This window comes from Arvicanthis niloticus, chromosome 23 (genome assembly GCF_011762505.2).
Source record: "Arvicanthis niloticus isolate mArvNil1 chromosome 23, mArvNil1.pat.X, whole genome shotgun sequence".
NCBI lineage: Eukaryota > Metazoa > Chordata > Mammalia > Rodentia > Muridae > Arvicanthis > Arvicanthis niloticus.
The window spans coordinates 7,789,583-7,809,644 of NC_133430.1; the positions used below are offsets into that span (position 1 = coordinate 7,789,583).

General features: G+C 42.5%; 1 protein-coding gene across 2 annotated transcripts in view; it reads right to left on the minus strand.

The window, feature by feature from the left end:
- Window positions 1–20,062, minus strand: part of Rcor1 (REST corepressor 1) — a 99,084-nt gene that overhangs the window by 36,442 nt on the left and 42,580 nt on the right. For both annotated transcript variants that reach the window (XR_013106561.1, XM_076921113.1), the window contains exons 3-5: window positions 19,906–19,989; window positions 4,781–4,833; window positions 473–634 (exon numbers count right to left, since the gene is read on the minus strand). Coding sequence is in view for 1 of the 2 variants with exons in the window: in XM_076921113.1 (XP_076777228.1) it covers window positions 473–634; window positions 4,781–4,833; window positions 19,906–19,989 (299 nt within the window). In the remaining variant the exon portion in view is untranslated. The remainder of the gene's footprint in view (window positions 1–472; window positions 635–4,780; window positions 4,834–19,905; window positions 19,990–20,062) is intronic.

Genomic DNA, 20,062 nt, shown 5'->3' on the forward strand with positions numbered 1-20,062 from the left:
TTATGGAGGCATAGCTTACAAACTTTACTCTGTACTGCAATTGCTGAGCTACAGAGCAGTGGTTGTTTGTTTGTTTGTTTTATAAAGCAATTTTAGTAAGCTGCTTTTTCTAAAGGGGATTTTATTCAAAAGGAAATACTTGGAGCTAGAGACATGGCTCAGTGGTTAATAACTGGCTGCTCTTTCAAAAGACCATGTTTCAATTCCCAGCACCCACATGTCAGGTCACAGCTATTTGTAATTCCTGTTCCAGAGACCTGATGCTCCCTTCTAGTCTCTGTAAACACCAGGTGCACAAGTGGAACAGAGACGTACATGCAGGCAAAACACTTACACACATAAAACAAGCAAGCAAATAAACAAACAAACAAGAGGTATTTAAAGTTAATAACTCTGTCTCACATATAGTACATGATATAAGAAGCAAAGCAAAAGTAAAACAGCAACATTAACATCAACAAACCCTGCTCACCATTTGCTGGATTCTATGAAAAGTTTTCCCATGAAAACTAAAGGCTTGCTCAAATAAGACTTTGTCTTCTACAGTCCACTCATCTGGAAAGGGGGTGAAGTTGGGCAAGTCGGCCAATGATTTTTCAATATTATGCTTATGCCAAAAGAGCATCCCAAGAGCCTAGAAAAATGATATTGGCAAAATTTTAGAACATATAAATGAAACATTAAAATGGGAGTGAAAACAGCAAACAAAATCATGTGTTCACAACAGATAAGACAGGTGAGGAGATCTGTGGAGAGCTAAGGCACCCCAACTTCTGCAATCTCAGTGTGACATCTGGTCTACCCGCCTGAGCACTTCTTAGTATTCAGCTCAATGGTTCTGAGCACAGGCAGATGAGTGTGTGCACCCATGCTCAAGATTCACCATCTTGTGAATCACTGTTCAACAGCAGCGGTGCCCTCCCAACCCTTTTTTCCAGGCCCCAGAAACCAACGCCTAGGATTCTAACCTAGGATTCTAACTTCTCTAAGACAATGTTTCTTTTCTCTTTTTCTTTCTTTCTTTCTCTATTTCTTTCTTTCTTTTTTGTTTTTTGTTTTTTGTTTTTTTGTTTTGAGACGGTTTCTCTGTGTAGCCCTGGCTATCCGGGAACTCACTCTGTAGACCAGGCTGGCCTCGTCTAATCCGCCTGCCTCTGTCTACCATGTGCTGGGATTAAAGGCATGGGCCTCTACTGCCTGGCTGACAATGTTTCAAATAAGTGGAAAACAGACACATTTGTCCTTCACAATCTGGTCTCCCTATGAAGTCCATGCCTGCGTCACACTCTGTCTCCCCAGGGCTGGGACCACAGGTTTCTAGCTGTTCTTTTTGGTTGTTACAGGGATTACATTAAACGTTCTAAAGTTGTAAGATTCAGATTGGAATTTATATTAGGTAAGAATACAATACAAAAATTTAGCTTCTTAACCAGCCACTTCCCTTCCTTTCAGTTGTGGACACCACAGAACTCTATCTATATCATTTACCAGAACAGAAAGCAGGCTAATGCTTTAAAGGAGTCATGTAGAGTATATGGACAGTGTAGGGTTACAGGAGTCACTCAGACTATATGGACAGTGTAGAGCTACAAACACTGAGATAATACTGTCAGCTTCTAGACTGTTCCTCTGTTGTATCTGTATCTTAGATTGCTGCCTTGACTCTGGTCTCCTGGGTCTGAGTCACTGTCTAGTGTCCTTTCTCCCACAGGGCTCCTACAGCATCCCTGAAGCATAGACAAACTTATTGTAAAGAACATGATGAGTCCTTTATTATTTTTAAAAATCTGTTAATGTCTTAATTTAAATTTTTATTTAGTCCTGTGTTATGTGCTTGAATGCACTCATGTGTGTGTATGTGCACAAATGCCAAAGAACTCATGTGTATGACAGAAGACAGCTGGCCTGAGTCCATTTTCTCCTTCCAGCAGCGTGGACTCTAGGAATGGACTCAGGTCATCAGATTCGGTGGCAAGTACCCTTACACACTGAGCCACCTCACCAGGCCCTCTTCTTTTGAAGGACCAGTTCTGTCAGGTATAGGAATCTTTTTCCCTTTCCCATTCTCTGTACTAGGGAGTCAACCCAGGACCTGCCAATAAGCTGAATATCTCCCCAGCCTAACCAAACAATTGTTGGTTGAAAGGTTTTTGTTTGTTTGACTGTTTGTCCCTTACCATTTTTCAGTTCATTATTGTCACTGTCTCCGGGGCTCTAAAGTTCCTGAGGACAAATCTGATAACTGTATTGGTGAGCCCTTGCAGGTCATGAATGGCTTTTTTTTTCTTGTATCTTTGGCTTTTGAGTATTTCATACTGAATCTTGGTGTGGATGAGTCCATCTTAAGTATGTTGAGCTATTTTAGATTGCATCAATTTTAGGAGGTTCTGTCCTTTTCTTCACTGTTCTCCTTGAGGATGCCCCACAGGATCCTTGGGTTCTGTTCACTTTTGTTCATCCCCTCCCACTTCAAACTCAAAGTTTGCCTTTTCCTGGGCTAGTAGTTCAGTAATAGAATACTTCTTTAGTATATAGGATATCCTGGTCCCCCACCTCCAGTACCACAAACAATAAAACAAACTGACGTTCAAATGCATTGGGCCCTTTTGAGCATTATTAAATTAATTAATTCTTGGGGTGAATAGTGGGGATGCAGCTCAGTGATGGGGCACTTGCCTAGCGCATTCAATAAGTTCTGGAATTAATCCCAGCACCAGTTCAATCACTCCCTACTCTGTGCGTGCATGCATGTATGTGTGTGTGTGTAAGAAGCAGATCTGACATCAGGTATTTCTGAGGAATTGTTACTATTGGTTTAATTCTTGTGTATCAATTTCTCAAAATTAAAAAATTCTATCCTAGAGGAAGCCTTCTTGAAACCAATCCAGGTTATAGACACAGTAGGGACCATTAGGGAGAAGACTGAACAGTCACGATGCTGGAAAAACAAAATCATGCAGGGAGCTCCAAGCTGGATTTTGTCAGGGCATTTTATCACAGCAACAAACTGAAACTAGCAAGCTCTTAGTTCTGAAAGTAACCCCAGGAAGCACACTGGCTTACTGTTAAGCTTGGTTGAAACCGTTTCTTTGCTCTGTTATTGGTGCTTTAATTGGGGTGAACAGACAAGTTCAAGTCTGCCTTTGAAAGGTTTTTCCTTCAGTGGTCATACTTTCTGGCTTTGTGTGTTTTCTGCTAAAAACTGGGCATCTAGGGGCTGGAGAGATGGCCCAGCAGTTAAGAGCACTGACTGCTCTTTCAGAGGTCCTGTGTTCAATTCTCAGCAACCACATGGTGGCTCACAACCACCTGTAATGGAATCTGATGCCCGCTTTTAGTGGGGCTGAAGCCGGCGCCCTTGTACTCATATATTTAAAATAAATAATTCTTAAAAAAAAAATAATAAACTGGACATCTAGATTTAACCATGCAATAGCCTTGGTCATCAGATGCTTGCTTCCCAAGTGCAGTCTTTTCTTGCACTTTTGATAATAACTGAACTGTCTGTGTACCAAGGATCAGCATGCGGTGTGACTTTTTAGTTCTTTTCTGTGCCTATTTCTTTCCCTGGACATACACAGCAACTTTCTAATTTTCTCTTCAGATGTTGTTCCATTTGATTGCCTTATTCTTTAATGTCTGCCTCTCAGAAGAAAAAACTGTAGAGAGAGCAAGAGAGTGAGGACACTGGCCCTTTACTTCCTGAATGTGACTTCAGCTGGAGAGGAACTCAGCAGGGAGGGTCAGCAACAGTGACCACTGGTTTCTCTGCCTGTCCTTTGATCATAACAGCAATCAGTCATAGGTCAGAGATCAAGTGCTCAAGCCTCCAACATGGAAAATGGTATGCTTTTGTATACTCTAGTTCCTACAAGCTATATACAACTGCTGCAGGAATCAATGTACAGCTGCAGATAAGGGAGACAGCTACAGCCTGCCTGTGCACGGGAAATAACCAAGCTTCATGTCTCTGTGTGTTTTGTTTGTTTTTGTTTTTTTACGAGACAGGGTTTCTCCGTGTAGCCCTGGCTGTCCTAGAACTCACTCTATAGACCAGGCTGGCCTCAAACTCAGAGAGCCACCTACTTCTGCTTCCTAGGTGCTGGAATTGTCACATGACACCACCAATAGCCCCAAAGCTTCAAGTCTTTACAGAGCAGATATGCCGCAATGGTTATACCACAGGGGCTTCCGACTCTCTGGAATGTACTCTCTATTGGTAACCTGTTGTTTGTTTCAGCTCACTGAGAAACTAGCCCTAGAAGTGAGTTTGTGTGGGGTTTCTCCTCTCACTTTAGACTTAATATATTCCCCTTAAGGTGTTTTACAGGCTCCTTGTCTGGAGATGGGAGGGAAAAACAGCCAGACAGCCAAGACAGAAACACTAGGGCTGAGAACAGCTAGCTGGCAAGCTTGTTTTCAGGTCACTACCACACAGAAGTGCCTGCATAGAAGCCAGGCCGCTGTGGGCGCGCTGCTGTGGGCAACTCATTTACAGGCCAAGCTCAGCAGGAACTCTAGACCCCAACTCAGCCAGTCAGTTGGGTATTGTAAGCAAGTCTGAGCAGATGACCATTGGTCATTATACAACCAGACATCCTAAGGGATCGTAGGACTTTCCACAACAGGATGAGAAACCAATCAGACATTCCAATGAGAAATCCAAACTAGTTAGCATCTCCTGCGTTATGCCCACTCAGTAAGGCTGACAGGCCACAGAAGACACTGACCAAGTACATCAAGCAAGCTCTGCTTTCAACAACAGGAAATGAACTGTTACCTGCTCCATGTTGTACCCGTGCTTCTCTTTGGCGATAGCAATGTACTCATCCACTGAAAAACAGAGGAGACCAGTCATCAGCCTGAGAACAGCAAGACTACACACGAGGTGTTCCCTTCAAAACCTGTCATGCTCACTGGGAAACAAAGTAGCCCAAAAGACTACAACCCTAGTGTGCATCTAAATCCCCCCAAGAAATGTCCAACTGGATAGACACAAATATTCACCTATTTCTACATGCTGAGATTATGAACATTTTAAAAGTCCTGCTTCAACTTCTATCCTCTAAGATTTAGAAATTTATTTAGTGTAAAAGGAACTAGGACAGACTAGAGAAGTTTAGAGTACCACAGAGTCTTCTGGAGGACCTGAGTTTGATTCTTGGCACCCAGATGCTAAGAACTGCCTGTAACTCCATCTTGGGGACAGTGGGAATCTGGCTTCCTCTTCTAGTCTCTGCTGTAATCCCCACATACATGACATAAACAACACACACACACAATATATATATTTATAATTTTAAAACAAAACAAACAAAAGAATACTACCATAGCTTCTGTTTTGTTTGTTTGTCTGGGAGAAGCTTCTCACTACATAGACCAGGCTGCCTCTGATAAAGACAACTATGGCAGCTACTTAAAGGTAGTCATTGTGGTGGATCTGCAGGGTGTCTACAGGTTGTGATGAGTACATTAACATGTGTAGTCTTGACACCCATGAGAGAACCTGTCCTGTACCAGTCAATTGGCAGATTTTTAGCCATTATCCTTGAAATCCAACAAAGGTAAGACAGTTTGCTAAGTCAATGCCAGTGGTATCTGTCCCAAAAAGTAGAGGCAGCACAGGTCAGCTGTGTTCACAAAGGGTCAAGATCCAACCCAAGCTCTGCCTCTATTTATTGTGCCTTCCTGCAATAAGGTTGAGGCTGACCTTGAACTGTGGCAACAGCTCTATAGCAGTGTCTGGCCCCAGAACATGCTAGTTTAATGCTTCATTATAGCAACTTATAGGTTTCTACTATTTAATAAAAATTTTGGCTACTATCATTTTGAACTTACCTTCAAGACCAGGCCCAAAGGACTGGGCTTTAAAAAATTAAAATAGGGTCTGGCAAGGTGGCGCAGAGGTAGTAGAAGCACCTGCTGCCAATCCTGACAAACACATCAATCCTGGGGTTCGTGTGGTAGGAGAGTCAACTGCAACAAGCTGTCCTCTGACCTCTACACTACTACTCTACATGCGCGCGCGTGCACGTACACACACACACAAACTTTAAATAATTAACACTGAAATGGAGTTGTTCAAGTGGTGTGCCCAAAGAGCAGTTTCCCAAGCGCCCACGCTGGCTGCTGCATGGTGGCGTTCCTCTGCTCTCAGGTCCACAACTGAAATTCCCCGATGCTAGCCAGTTAGTTCCCTATTCTGCCTCTCCGTCCGTGTCTTCCCAGGAAACCAATCTACTTTCTGCTCTTTGTCTCTGCTTTACTCAGGTGCTCATGCTTACCACATACTCTCATTCTCTCATTCTCTCATTCTCTCATTCTCTCTCTCTCTCTCTCTCTCTCTCTCTCTCTCTCTCTCTCTCTCCTCTTCTCAAGCCAACCTCCTCTGCTCTGCCCATTAAAAGATTTACAGCCAAGACTTTTGTTTCTTTTGTTGGCTTTTACTTTTCTTTTTTGTTTTTTTTTTCATCTGTTTGTTTGTGACAGTGTCTCTCTATGTAGCCCTAGCTGTCCTAGAACTTGCTATATATGTAGACCAGGCTAGTCTTAAACCCAGAGATCTCAATTGTAATTAGTTTTGAACACTAAGTGTCAACTCTCCCCAGCAAAGCTAGGTCACCTAACTGAGAACACCAGCAGTGGACATCCACTCTCTTTCTTTTACTGAAATGTTCTCCAGACGGAGTTAATTATACAAATACTACTTTTGACAGGTCTCCCTCCTACACTAGCTGGTTCTCACTTCTCTCTGATATTCTGAAAAAGGTGGACACCTATCATCTACCCTACATGCACAGGAAAGCAGCTGACACAAGTGCTAAAACTGGAGACATGCATTATTCAAAAACCCCTCATGGTTAACTTCCATGAAAATAAACTCTTTGTCTAAGAAAGTCAACTCTGCTCTCACAAGAACAAAAGATAACAGGAGCTTAAAGTAAATGAAATGGAACAAGAGAAACACAAGCGCCCTGACACTCTGAAGATGAGGGCCTGGAGGAGATCTCCAGTACTTCTGTCTCACAGGCACAATAATCTTATGAGAGCTCATCTCAGTGCGGGGCTGGGGGTCCTGTGCAGAGCCTCCTGGACCAGGGCAGGACTGTTAACAGAGGGCACAGCTTAAGAGAGCAGCAGTGATTACTAGCCGTCCTCAGTGCATCCTGCTGAGAGAAGAGGCCTGCCTTTGACTGCTAGACTGACACCAGCCTGCAGGTCAGAAACATTAGAATCAGCAGTGGGCAGAATCACTCTGCTCTAAGATAACACCACCACAGCACAATGCAGTTGTTGTTTACCTGATAATTACTATCAAAACAAATATGGAGAATCATCTGATATTAACTCTGATGGTGACAGATATACACCACTGTGATCATAAAACATACACTATATCAACCCATGGCTTTTTAGGGTGGCGGCACTCACTATTTTGCTGTAGCTTGAACAGAATAAGGAAATACAGCCATGATCAAAGGAATTTGGTAGAGACCAAAGGCAAGTAACAAAAAATGCCTTGGGTTGAGCTTTGTTTGTTTCTGTGTTAATATTTTTAATCCAATGAAACAATGTCCTTAGTATGAGTAGTAAGAGTTTCAAATTCTATTGCAAGAACACAGATGAAAACTGCTATAGTAACCTCAGTTCACCTACCCCCCCCCCACCACCCCAAGACACTGCAGAGATTCAGAAACCTTGATCCTGAATAGTCTACAAAGAGTGGTAGGTTCACACCATGAAGCAGGTTGAGGACAGATCTTATGGTCTTAATGGAGCTTAAAAAAAGCTATCATGATCTGCAGTGCACTAGGTACTGCAAAGAAAACACTACAATAATTTCTGTCATGGCTTAAAACTGAGAATGCTAAACATTTCTAAAGATTGTAATAAAAAGATTAGAGATGTTGCTCAGTAGAGCATCATGCCTAGTGTGCACAAGGTTCTGGGTTCAATTCCCAGCACAATAGAGTATGACTTAAAAAAATAAAAACCCATGGCATTTCCTTTTATTACTATAAAAGTTATTCCTAAGACACATAAGCAAAAGGAACATTTAAGTACAGCAGTTCTGCCACCTGGTGGACATGGACATTACTACAGCTAACATCTGAATCCTGAATATCTTTAAGGAAATAAGATGAATACACCATTTCTTACTATTTCCACTGCATACAATACCCCTTCCCCTGCCGTCCAGTAAATACCACAATGGAAGAGATATGAGATGGCTGCTCCATCACAAGGCCAGGTATGTTAAGTTCTCTTTAGGTCTGAAGTGTACTTCTGTGTAACTAGATAATTCTGTCCTCTTTTCCAGAACTCAAATTTGCATATCAATGTCAGAGTAAGCAGACTGGGGTCTGAGTGTGGGACACAGCTTTACCCTCAGGCTTCAGGAGGAAGGTGAGTCTCTATGCAGCCAGCTTAGACTTCATAGTCAATTCCAGACAAGCTATAGCTACATGGTTGAGACTTAACACACACACACACACACACACACGCTCATGTTAAGATACAACACCCCTTTAAATCTTCCATATCAAGTCCACTTACTTGACCTGGCCCTAAGCAGGGAGTTGAATACTCAAAGTAGTCTTCTCAGCTCCGTGTGTAGTACTTGGTTGTGCATGAAATAATTCAACAGAAAGCATCAAGATCTATCTGACTCTATCAGAAGGGGGTGGAGTAGAGGGAGGTAGAGAATAAGGCAGTACATTATCTATCCATTCCTCATAGCTGAGCAGAATGGAAAGAAGCCTTGGCTTCTCCCAAGAACCTGCTAGCTGAACTCCTTTGCTCAACTATAGAACAAGAAAGAGACTTCATAGTATACTAGGAAAACATTTAAAATAAAATGTAAACAACTATCAAATCAATTTTGCTATAGCCTTTCTTTTTTGCAGCGCTGGAAACCACACCTGCAGTCTCACCTGTGCTAGGCAAGTGCTCTCCCACTGAACAAACGTCTTCTTATGTTACGTCTCAGTCCTGAGAAACAAATCCAGGGCTTTCCTGTGTTAAATCAATTTTCTGCCACTGGGCTACACCTTCAGTGCCTAATGAATATTTGCATTTTTTTGAGACGGGTTTCTTTGTATAGCTTTAGCTGACCTGGAACTAGCGCTATAGACCAGCCTGGCTTTGAACTCAGAGATCAACCTGCCCTTACCTTTCCAAGTGTTGGGATTAAAGGCATGTGCCACCACTCCTAGGCTCCTACTGGATTTATTTCATTCATGCCCAAACTTCCTCTTCATAACTAGAGACTGCCTTAAGAATGTGTCATTTCAAGGCCACCTTCAGCTAGGTTGTAGGCAAGCAGGCCAGTGGCAGTCAGACAGCTGTTTCAATCTCTGAATCCCAGTGCCTTGGGTGGTTTACCAGCTCTAACCCTGTATTCGTAGGCCTAGCAGGCTGGTGACTGAAGCAAACTGTATAATACAGGAAGCTTACATGCTTCACCCAAGTCACTTCCTCTCTGTGCCTGATCCTTCAGGGCGCAGGGGACAAAGTTAAGAATATGGTGAAGGAAGTGGTGGGCTTACTATTACAAATCCTACCACTTTCCATGCTGCAACCTTGTGTGATTTTATTCTTCATTTAGCATAGACACTGTCCGTGGAGAGAAGCTAGAGAAGCGGGCTTTTCAACAGCCTACAGCACAGGCTACAGCAGGACAACCTATAATAAACTAGCTACTGAACTGAATTCATTCTCCAACAGACTGTTTAAGTCTACTTTATGACTAGTGCTACTCCTGATAGCTATTTGGGCCCTTCTGGAATTCTCCTTACAATTGAAAAGAGAAATAACTCAAAGAACTAATTGGAATTGTCTTAAGTGCCAAAGAAGGAGCTATCAATACTTGTGTAGGCAGTCCACTGCAGAAGGAAGTCCTTTCTTAGGAGGGTAACAGAGCATGCTTTCAATCCATTCAAGTGTTATTTATAGTAAGGTAACTAGAAAACAACAACAATTAACAACAAATCCCACAAAACCCATAACACAACAGTATTTGAGAGTGGAACTTGGTTCAGGTCTTAGTTCTTTGTTGGTGGTATAGTTTTGTTTGGGGAGATTTATTTACTGTTGTTTGAGAGAAGACTTCACTTTGTAACCCAGGCTGGCCTAGAACTTGCTCATATAGACCACACTGGCCACAAACTCACATTAATCCTCCTGCCTCTCTCTGCCTTCTGATTTGGTGAGATTACAGTCATGAGTCACTATGCCCAGCTTTGGGTTTTGTTTTGTTTTGTTTTTTTTAATGAGATATGGTCCCATTAGGAAGCCCAATTGACTTCAAAATCTTGATTTCCGTATCTCAGCTTCCAGAGTCCTGGGATTGTAGCCTTGAATAACCACACCTAACCTCTTTTTTGTTTTGTTCCTGTTTTGTTTTTCGAGTCAGGGTTTCTCTGTGTAGACCTGGTTGTTCTATAACTCACTCTGTAAACCAGGCTGACCTTGAATTTAGAGAGATTTGGTTGCCTCTTTCTCCTGAGTGCTGGAATTAAAGGTTTGCTAACCTATTTCATTTTTAATGGCAAGAAAACTACAGAATCAACACTATGGTATTGAGTGTGATACCACAGAACCCAGCAGGACAGGGAGAAGAGACTGGAAAGCGAGTAACCACAAGCTGCACTGTGCAGAGCTAATGTGAGAGCATCAACAGAATGCATACTTTTAGCATGTGTGAGCCCCAGAATCTCCCCAAGTAAAAAATATCCATATTATCAATGACTTTTAATAATAAAAATAAACTTGCAAGGCTAAGCAGTGGCGGCACACACCTTTAATTCCAGCACTTGGGAGGCAGAGGCAGGAGGATTTCTGAGTTCAAGGCCAGCCTGGTCTACAGAAATACCAGAAATGTAAAATAAAATAAAAAAATAAACTTGTATGTCAGTATGTACTTCTCCCAAACCTATTTGACAATAACTTTTACACCTTATGGCCTAATCTCTTAAACATTGAGTGTATTTGCTAATAGTAGTATAATCTTTTATGTGACCACAGAAAAGTAAATTAAATTCTTCAACAATGCTTTTTTTTTTTTTTTTTTTTTTTTGTTTTTAGAGAAAGGGTTTCTCTGTGTAGCCCTGGCTGTCCTGGAACTCACTCTGTAGACCAGGCTGGCCTCGAACTCAGATATCCGCCTGCCTCTGCCTCCCAAGTGCTGGGATTAAAGGCATGTGCCACCACCGCCCGGCTTGTCTTCTCATCTAAACCTGTTCCTCTCTTAATTCTTACAATGCTTAATTCTTTGTCTACAGTTCAATCTGGCTAGTTAAACCCAAACTGCATTATATTTGACAAATTAAAAATACATCTCAGTTAATTTCATCCCTACATATGAATGATTTTTTAAAAAGTATAAACAAGGAGTCACTATCCCACCTAACAGAAGCAGCAAGTTCTTGGTTATGAGAAACAATGTTACTCCCACTAGACTGTCTACAACGTGTAATCCAAACCCAGAAGTAGACAGCAGAGGGTCATGAGCAAAGCCCTTCTGTCCTTTGCTGGTAGCAGTGGTAAACTAGTCTGACCACTTCAGAAAATTATTTGGCACTGACTTTCAGCTGAGCAGATGAGACACAAAAATAGGTCAAAGAATGTTCCTGTAGTAATGTTTGTAATAAAAACTTAAAGCAACTTTCCTCTGTTGACAGAATTCTAACTAGACCGATGAGAAGCAAGTACAGAGGAAGGATGGTAGGGAGACATACAGACAGGCAAAAGAACATGTTACATGTTGCAAAAGAAGCCCAGCACATAAGAGTTGCAGGCACTCTAGGTTCAAGTAAACTCTGTCCATCTTAACCCAGCTCTTCTACAGCACATACTAGGGACCAGAACTGGGTATGTTCCATCAACCACAGGGCAGCTTCCCAGCAGACCGAAGCCACACTTGAGCAGGGCCTGTCAGGTCCAAACAGTATATGGCACAGACAAAAATTATGGAGTAAATTAATGACCATAAGGAAGGAAAACAAAAAAATCCAAACAAATAAACAAACAAAAGGCTGGAAGATTCCAGATGATCCAAGCTGCATAGCAAATAGCTAAAAAACCCTGAATTTGCTCCTGTATCCTGAGGAGTCTCCACATTCCTACCATCTTCATTCAATGGGCATTCTACACTCAACTCACCAAGGAGAGAATAAAATTAAATGGACAGACTAAACACACCAAGTTCCCACATTCGGTCTTACAGCAGGACAGGGAAGAACATACAGTAACAGTACCCTGGGGAGTAAGAAGGAAGGAAGTCAAGTGGAGTAAGAGTGAGTGGTCACTATTTCATAGGCCTATGAAAAAAAAGGAAACACCCTTAGCTTAGTCATGCCCCTAAGATGTCCTGCCCAAGACAAATTCCTTCATGTCCTGCCACTCTGGTTTGTTTGTGTCTAAGTCAGCAAACACCAGAGTGAGCCTGGAATATGTAAACTGTGTAAAGAATTCAAGTCTATTTGGTCTGCTATGTAGAGGGCCTTGAGAGAACTCTTGCTGCTAACATATCTATCCTGCCTTGCTAACCTTCAAGTGTTCCCTCCAGGCCAGCTCAGACCTTGATGGGTCACAAGCAAGCACAGTGACAGCATGACACATGTCAACACAGAGGAGAGGGGGAGACATAGTGGGAATCAGCAACATGTCTCCAGCACAGGGCAGCCTGAAAGGTCCAGGGGTGGGGTGGAGAGTTCACACAGAACAGCATGTCATAAATGATGGAGCCCATGCAGGGGTCATGGCAAGGAAGAGCTGCCCAACCCATAGTCATGTGGTCCCCTGTTCTTCTGAACAGTTTAAAGCACTGCATATTTGACTCCCTTAACTTCAACACTGCTTGCCAAGGGTTACTTCTCAGTCCCTACTCTTCTCTAAACCACGGGCCATCAAGAACTTTCTAATGGTAAATATTACTTCTAGCTACAAATCCTTAGCAGGATCTCCGGCTCACCCCTCCCTGTCATCACCACGATTACTGTGGGTGTATGTATGTCATCACGTCATAGCATTCGTGTGGAGGTCAGATGTCTATGAGTGGGTTCTGCCCTTCTTCTGTAGTACCAGGGACTGAACTCAAGTCATCAGGTTTGCCCAACAAGGCTTTTAGGCCCTGAGCCACGCTGTTCATCTCCTATCACCACCTGCTTTCTGGTTTCTTTGCTTCTCAGTTTCTCTACAAGTGGGTCTGCAAATAAAGCACTAGGTCTCAATCCCCAGTATAAACTGTCTCCTCCCCTCAATCCACAGCACAGGGGGGCGGGGTGGGGGTGCGGGGAGGAGGCCTTCTCCAACAGGCAAACTCCTACTCACACTTCAACTCTTCTCCTCCAGCACTGTAGGTCTCCCAAAGCTGCTCCCGAAGAGGAAGAGGCGCCTTCTAGTGGTCAAGGAGATCATCACAGGAGATACTTGGTGCCAGCACAGGTTAAGGGTCAACACCTCCTTCCAATTAGTGAGCCCAGCAAACTGCTATTCTCTAACTCTCACTGCTCCACGCAAACTAAGTAACTTGCACCTTTGTCCCTTACAAAGCAAACCACCGTTTCATAAGGAATTTTCTATGTTCATTAATGGAGTACTGTTTCAAGTCTGTGGTTCTCCTCTACGCTCCTAAGAATTACTTACACTTCCCCACTGTGGGAACATTCTCTAGGCATCTACCACAAGCTGCATCTCCCACTACATGATTTTTACTTAGACACAACCCAAAGCAACTTGTAAAATTAGTAACGTTTTAAGGACTTAATTATACTTTATTAGCAAAAGTAGCACATGAAAGCAGATGCGTACAGTAAATGTAGTCTGGAGACCTAAAATCTAGTCCTAAATTGACTACTAACTAGCTTTGAGACTGCAAACATCTGATAAAAGAAGGTAGGGAAAAAATGTTCATTTCATCATTACCACTGAAGTATAAACTTCCAAAACCCTTTACTACTAGCACACTGCCAATCATGTAAAACTGCCCCCAAAATATAAATAAAAATCAACCTTAGAAAATAAAACTCAAATTCACAACAACCTCACCAAGATACTACGGGAGAATGCTACACGCACAAGTCGGCTTCCCTAAGAAACAGAAGCATGAGCTGAGAGGAGGGAAAAGCATGAACATGAGAAGAAAACATCAGCAATGAAGCAAAATCAAGAGTACAGTCATGCATCATGTACAGACACATATGCATGTATAGAGATACAAGCATGAACAGATATATACCACATACAGGCACATGCATATATAAACATATACCATGTACAGACATGTGCATGTATATACATACAATATGTACTAGTGTATGTGCATGTACAGGCACACACTGTGTACAGACATGCATGCATGTATACATACACCATGCACACATGTACAGACATACGTGCATATAAAAACATATACCACACACAGGCATATGTGTAAACTTGACCTAAGTGACAGACACTAATATGCTCTTGCCATATGGTCCAGTAGACTATCACTGACTCCAATACTTTCAACAGTTCCAGTCACATTGCTATGATTCAAAGACAACCACGATGCCCTTTGGGGAAATGTAAAAACAGTGGTATATTGTGGGGAGCCGACAGAAGGCGGCTATCATCCTTGCAGCCATCTTGAGCTGTATACCCTGGCAAGAGACTTGATTACATCAGCCTACAACAGCTGAGCACACTCTGATAACATCTTGTTTTAGATACCCAGATTTTCCCTTGGGTGTGTGAGACTTAAGGGCATGACTTAGAGATCAGATTTAGAGACAAGGCCTAAAGGCATGACTTAAAGGCGTGACTTAGAGGTGTAGCTTAGAAGTGAGACATATAAAAGGCGAGAGGCAGACAGAAGAAATGAGGGTGGTACAAGTAGGAGTACAACTTGGAAAACAACTTGGAGTACCAGAGAATCAGACACTTCAGCAGAACAACTTGGAGTTAGGCATTAGACATTAGGTACTTAGAACTTGGAAGAAGTAACTTGGAACTTGAAGTAGGCACTTGAGACAGACAACTAGGGATTAGACATTTAGGAGTTGGAGAAAGAACTTGGAACTGGGAAAGAGACTAGCAACTGAAACTAGGATTAGGTGGTAGGAACTAGGGACTAGGAACTCAAGACTTGGGACTTGGACTAGGAAGAGAGACTGAAGAATAAACGGGATTGAATCACACTCTGTCTGGTCTCCATTCTTCGAGTCTGTCCTCACTCTCTCTCTTGCTGAACCCTGACCCACAGACTGAAGCAGGTTGGGGCAGTACAGGCTCTAACAATTTAGCCACCAAGGCTTTTGGCAGTGCGGGTTCAAACACTGACAGAACGGTCTGAGACATTTCTGGCCCCCAAACGCAGGGCAGCTCGGGCCGCAACAGTATATCTAAACAATGAAGAATTATTTGACACCAAATAAATGAGCCATTAGGTCTCAAAAAAATCTGGAGGAACCCCAAAATGCATAGTATTAAAAGAAACTTATCTAGGGCTAGCAAGATAGCCTTTAGCCAAACCTGACATTCTGAGCTTCATCTGTAAGGGATGATGCATGGACCTCAGAAAGTTGCCCTCTAATCAGACCACATGCCACCCAAACACACACAGCATGCATGTGCACAGAATAAGACATAATCAAGTTTTTGTGTGTGTGTGTGTGTGTGTGTGTGTGTGTGTGGTTGTTGTTTTTAAATCAAGGCAGGCAAATCTCTGAGTTCAAGGCCAGCCTGGTCTACATAGTGGGTTTCATCCAGAGATACACAGAGAAACCCTGTCTCCAAACAAATAAACAAACAAACAAAACAAATCTACTTGAAAAGGCGTTACTGATAACTACAGTAATGTTTTAGAAAAGGCAGATCCATGGAGACAATATAAAGGCAACAGTTGCCAAAGGTTTGGGGGAAAGAACGATGAAAAGAGAAGAAAAAATTGTGAGCAGAGTGAAACTATTCCAAATGATAATGGTGGAAGTGTCAGAACAAAGCAGTGGGCTCTGCATCCCACACGCTCTGAAGGTAGTAGTGCGCTCACACAGATGCATCAACTCTACAGGTGCAAGGTCTTCCTGGCAAGGCAGGCTCCAGGTGTACATGGCTATTCTCTGCTTCCTGCTTAATGTAGCTGTGTGCCTAATACTTGCCCTCAAAACCATTTCCCCTTTAAAACAGAAAAGAATGACTTATTTACTCCTTAACCTATGGATTCTATTTAGCCTTTAAAAAATACAATCAATCATGTGTTTCTTCTTCCGTCTTTGGGGTAGAATCTGAGTATGTCATTAGTCTACCCTGTCATTCTGTAAAAGCCAGAGTATATTTTCACACACCCAGATGGTATACAAGTCTACTACACACAAGGGCTATATGACAGAGATACACGGTACAGCCAATTGTTCGGAGGGTCATGATGAAGACAAACATCATGACTTTAAATCTGGCACAATAGGAAATAATGTGATAGAGACATGGTAACCATGAGCTGTGTGAAGCTTCTGAGAGAAGTACATTTAAAAATAACCAGTGATCTTTTATCATTACCATGTAAACTATGTAACTGTCTGTGTTACATGCTCATAAAACTGGCACCATAGTAGGTACAGTTATACCAGCATGTGAGTAAAAAGATGGCTATAAGACCTAAGCAATAGGAATCGACCCACTCTGTAATCATCTTTGCAAGCATGATATATGTGTTCATGGAAACACCATAAGTTGCCATGGCTGTAAGTAAGCTGGAGAGAGGATTCCCATGGCTAGGAACACTCATTGCTCTTACACAGGATCCAGGTTCAGTTCCCTGTATGCACGTGGCATCTTACAACCAACATCTGTAGTTTCAATTCCACAGAATTCCACGTCATCTTCAAGCCTCTGTGGCCTGACCTCCACATATACATTGCACATAAACTCATGATGGTGTGTACACACACACACACATGATTTAAAAATAGATTTTGGAATGAACCCAAGACATCTGAGTCATTTCTCAGCCTATTTTGTTCTCTTTTTAAATGTATAAACTATAATATATTCATACTTGGTTATACTAAAAAGTTAAGTAACTGTAAATAAAAAGACAAAACGAATTTTCCAGGTAACACAGAGAAGGCTAGGCTCTACAGTGAACTTCAGCTCAGCCTGGGCCACAGTGTGAAACTATCTCAAAAGTGTATGTACAGTCTGTGTGTGTGTATGTGTGTGTGTGTGTGAGTGTCTGTCTGTGTCTGTCTGTGTGTGTGTCTGTCTGTCTGTCTGTGTCTGTCTGTCTGTGTGTGGTATATATATGGATGTGACTGTATGTGTGTATATCCATGTCTTTCTGTGTATGTGTGTGTGTGCACCACTTGTCTAGTATGCACAATCCCTTGGGCTCAATGCTCAGAACCACCAAAAAAGAAAGGTCCATGCAGGAAGGGTGTGTGTGGGGTGTATAATAAGATTCACAGAAACATTCTAAAACATTAACCAGTTGTTTCTGATTTAGAGGTAAGCTAAACTGTTCTGTTCCTCCCGCCTCCACTCCCCTATGTGGTGGTTTGAATGTGCTTGGCCCAAGGAGTGGCACTATTAGAAGGTGCAATCTTGTTGAAGGAAGTGTGTCACTGTGGGGGTGGGCAATGAGACCCTCCTCCTAGCCACATGGGGGCCCACCTTCTCCTGGCAGCCTTTAGATGAAGATATAAAACTCTCAGCTCCTCCTACACCATGCCTGCCTGGATGCTGCCATGCTCCCACCTTTATGATAATGGACTGAACCTCTGAACCTGTAAGCCAGTCCCAAATAAATGTTGTCCTTATAAGAGTTACCTTGGTCATGGTGTCTGTTCACAGCAGTAAAACCCTAACTAAGGCAGCCTGTATCTTCTAAATATTAGAAGTTTTAAAAGTTCAACTTTTAACTAATATTGAGTAAAACTTAATAGCAAAACTGAAAATTTGCACAATACTGTCTTTTAAAAACTCTTAACCTTCTAGGTGGTAGTGGCACATACCTTTAATCCCAGCACTCAGAAGGCCGAGGCAGGCAGATTTCTGTGAGTTCCAGGCCAGCCTGGTCTACATAGTGAGTTCCAAGACAGTCTGGGCTACACACACACACACACACACACACACACACACACACACACACACACAAAATGTTGTCTTGAAAAAACAAAAATAAATAAATAAAAACTGAAGCTTTTAACCAGGTGTTACAGGCACACCTGTAGCCCAGTAGTCAGGAAGCTGAGGCAAAGGGAGCCCAGTTTTGAAGCTAATCTGTGTTACACCATAAAACCCAGGCTTGTGGGGAAGACGACCCATCAACTTTCTGTATTTAGTTGTTTTCTTTTAGGTCTAGTAAGAATAAGATATTCAACTTAAATTCTGACTCTCCAGTGTCTGACACAAAGACACAAAAGATGCTAATTAGAAAGAAGGAGGAGGAGAAAAGAGGTAAAGAAAACCAGCAGTCCTGACCCCTAAGTCCTGGGAGAGAGGACCAGGAGGGATGGATGGTGTATGCACCTTCAACGCCAGCCCTCTGGCAGCAGGGACAGGTGGATCTATGATTTTGAGACCAGCTGGTCTACATAGCAAGTACCAGGACAGCCAGAGCTAAACAATAGAGAGACCCTGTCTGAAAAACTAAGCACACAAAGACTCTTGGAGCTCAGTGGGCAGCAGGGTCAGAGTGGAGCCTGGTGGTTCAATGACTTCAGGCTCTTACTTCATGCCTTATCTATCACTTGCTGTGGAAAGCCACCTGTAGAGCAGTCAGGAGAGCTTCCCCACATGCGACTGTGGACAGCATGAGGATGTGCTGCTGGGCTGGGCAGAAGGCTAAGGAAACACTTGCTCTTCCATGACTGGAGTGCATCCAGGAGGGTGACAGAGATGAAGAGAGACCAAGAGTCAAACCATCCCATACCAAGGAGACAGGCTGAGTGTCTACGTGCCTCTCAGTGCAGACTTACTCAGCAGGGTTCAGGAAAACAAAGCTTTTCAAGTTACAAGGAGGTAGATTTTCAGTTCCTTTCCCCTCCTGTTATAAGAAAGAGCATGTTCAACATGACATGAATCAACTTTGTAAGTCACTGAGTGTGCTTAAAGAGAGGGATGAAAAAAACTAAACAACCCCCAGATATGCAGAAAGCCTGTTAGCAGGTGCAGGGTCAGAGATACTGAGGCCAGGGAGTGGGTGGAGCACACCATTAATCACAGCAGGGAGAGCTCCAGGCCAGATGTGCATAATACAAAAAACTGTGATGCGATTTCGTTTACAAACCACGTAAGGCCATCCACCGAAAATTTGTCATAAGAATTTGTTTTATATTTTAGTTATGATGAAAAAAAGACCTTCAAACATCAAAGAATTATGGTAGCATAGCAGATACAAAATTATTCCTAAAAGATAACATAGATAGATAGAAAATACAATTAATAACATTAACAGAACCTCTACTCCCCCCCCCCCCCCAAAAAAAAAAAAAACAAAGGTCAAAAACAAAGGTATTTGCAGTAACACTGTTAGGGTATTTGCAGTAATACTGTTAAAACAGCTGAGCTGCAGCTGCAGGGCTTGGTGACACAGCACTGGCCTGGGACTGTGAACCCTGGGTAATGTATACATTTCAGCTGAGGGGTCACACAGTTCAGTGTTATTTCTTTCTTCCTTTAAAAAAATAATTGTGTGTGTCAGAGGTCATCAGCTCCCCTGGAAACAGGTTCTCTGTAAGTGTTCTGGTCTACTGAGCCAACTCTCCACCCACCACTTTCCTTCTGTGCTGTTAACTGTCCTTAGTTATACACCCATCACTAGTTTCAAAGCATTTAGAAATGTGTAAGAAACCACAGGTTGAAAATCTTTAACCTTTACAAACATGAGAGAGCAGTGGACAGTAAAGGAGCTTTAAGACTTACGTTTTGCTTCAGAAAGACCCAGATTAGGTGACCAGACCAACATGCCAAGATTGTCTCGTTCTTGACTGCGCCTTGCCAGTTTGGCTTAGTAGAAAGAAAATAAAAATTGTATTATTATAAGTTAGTAGCTATAATTAAGCAGTAAATTCCACCACTA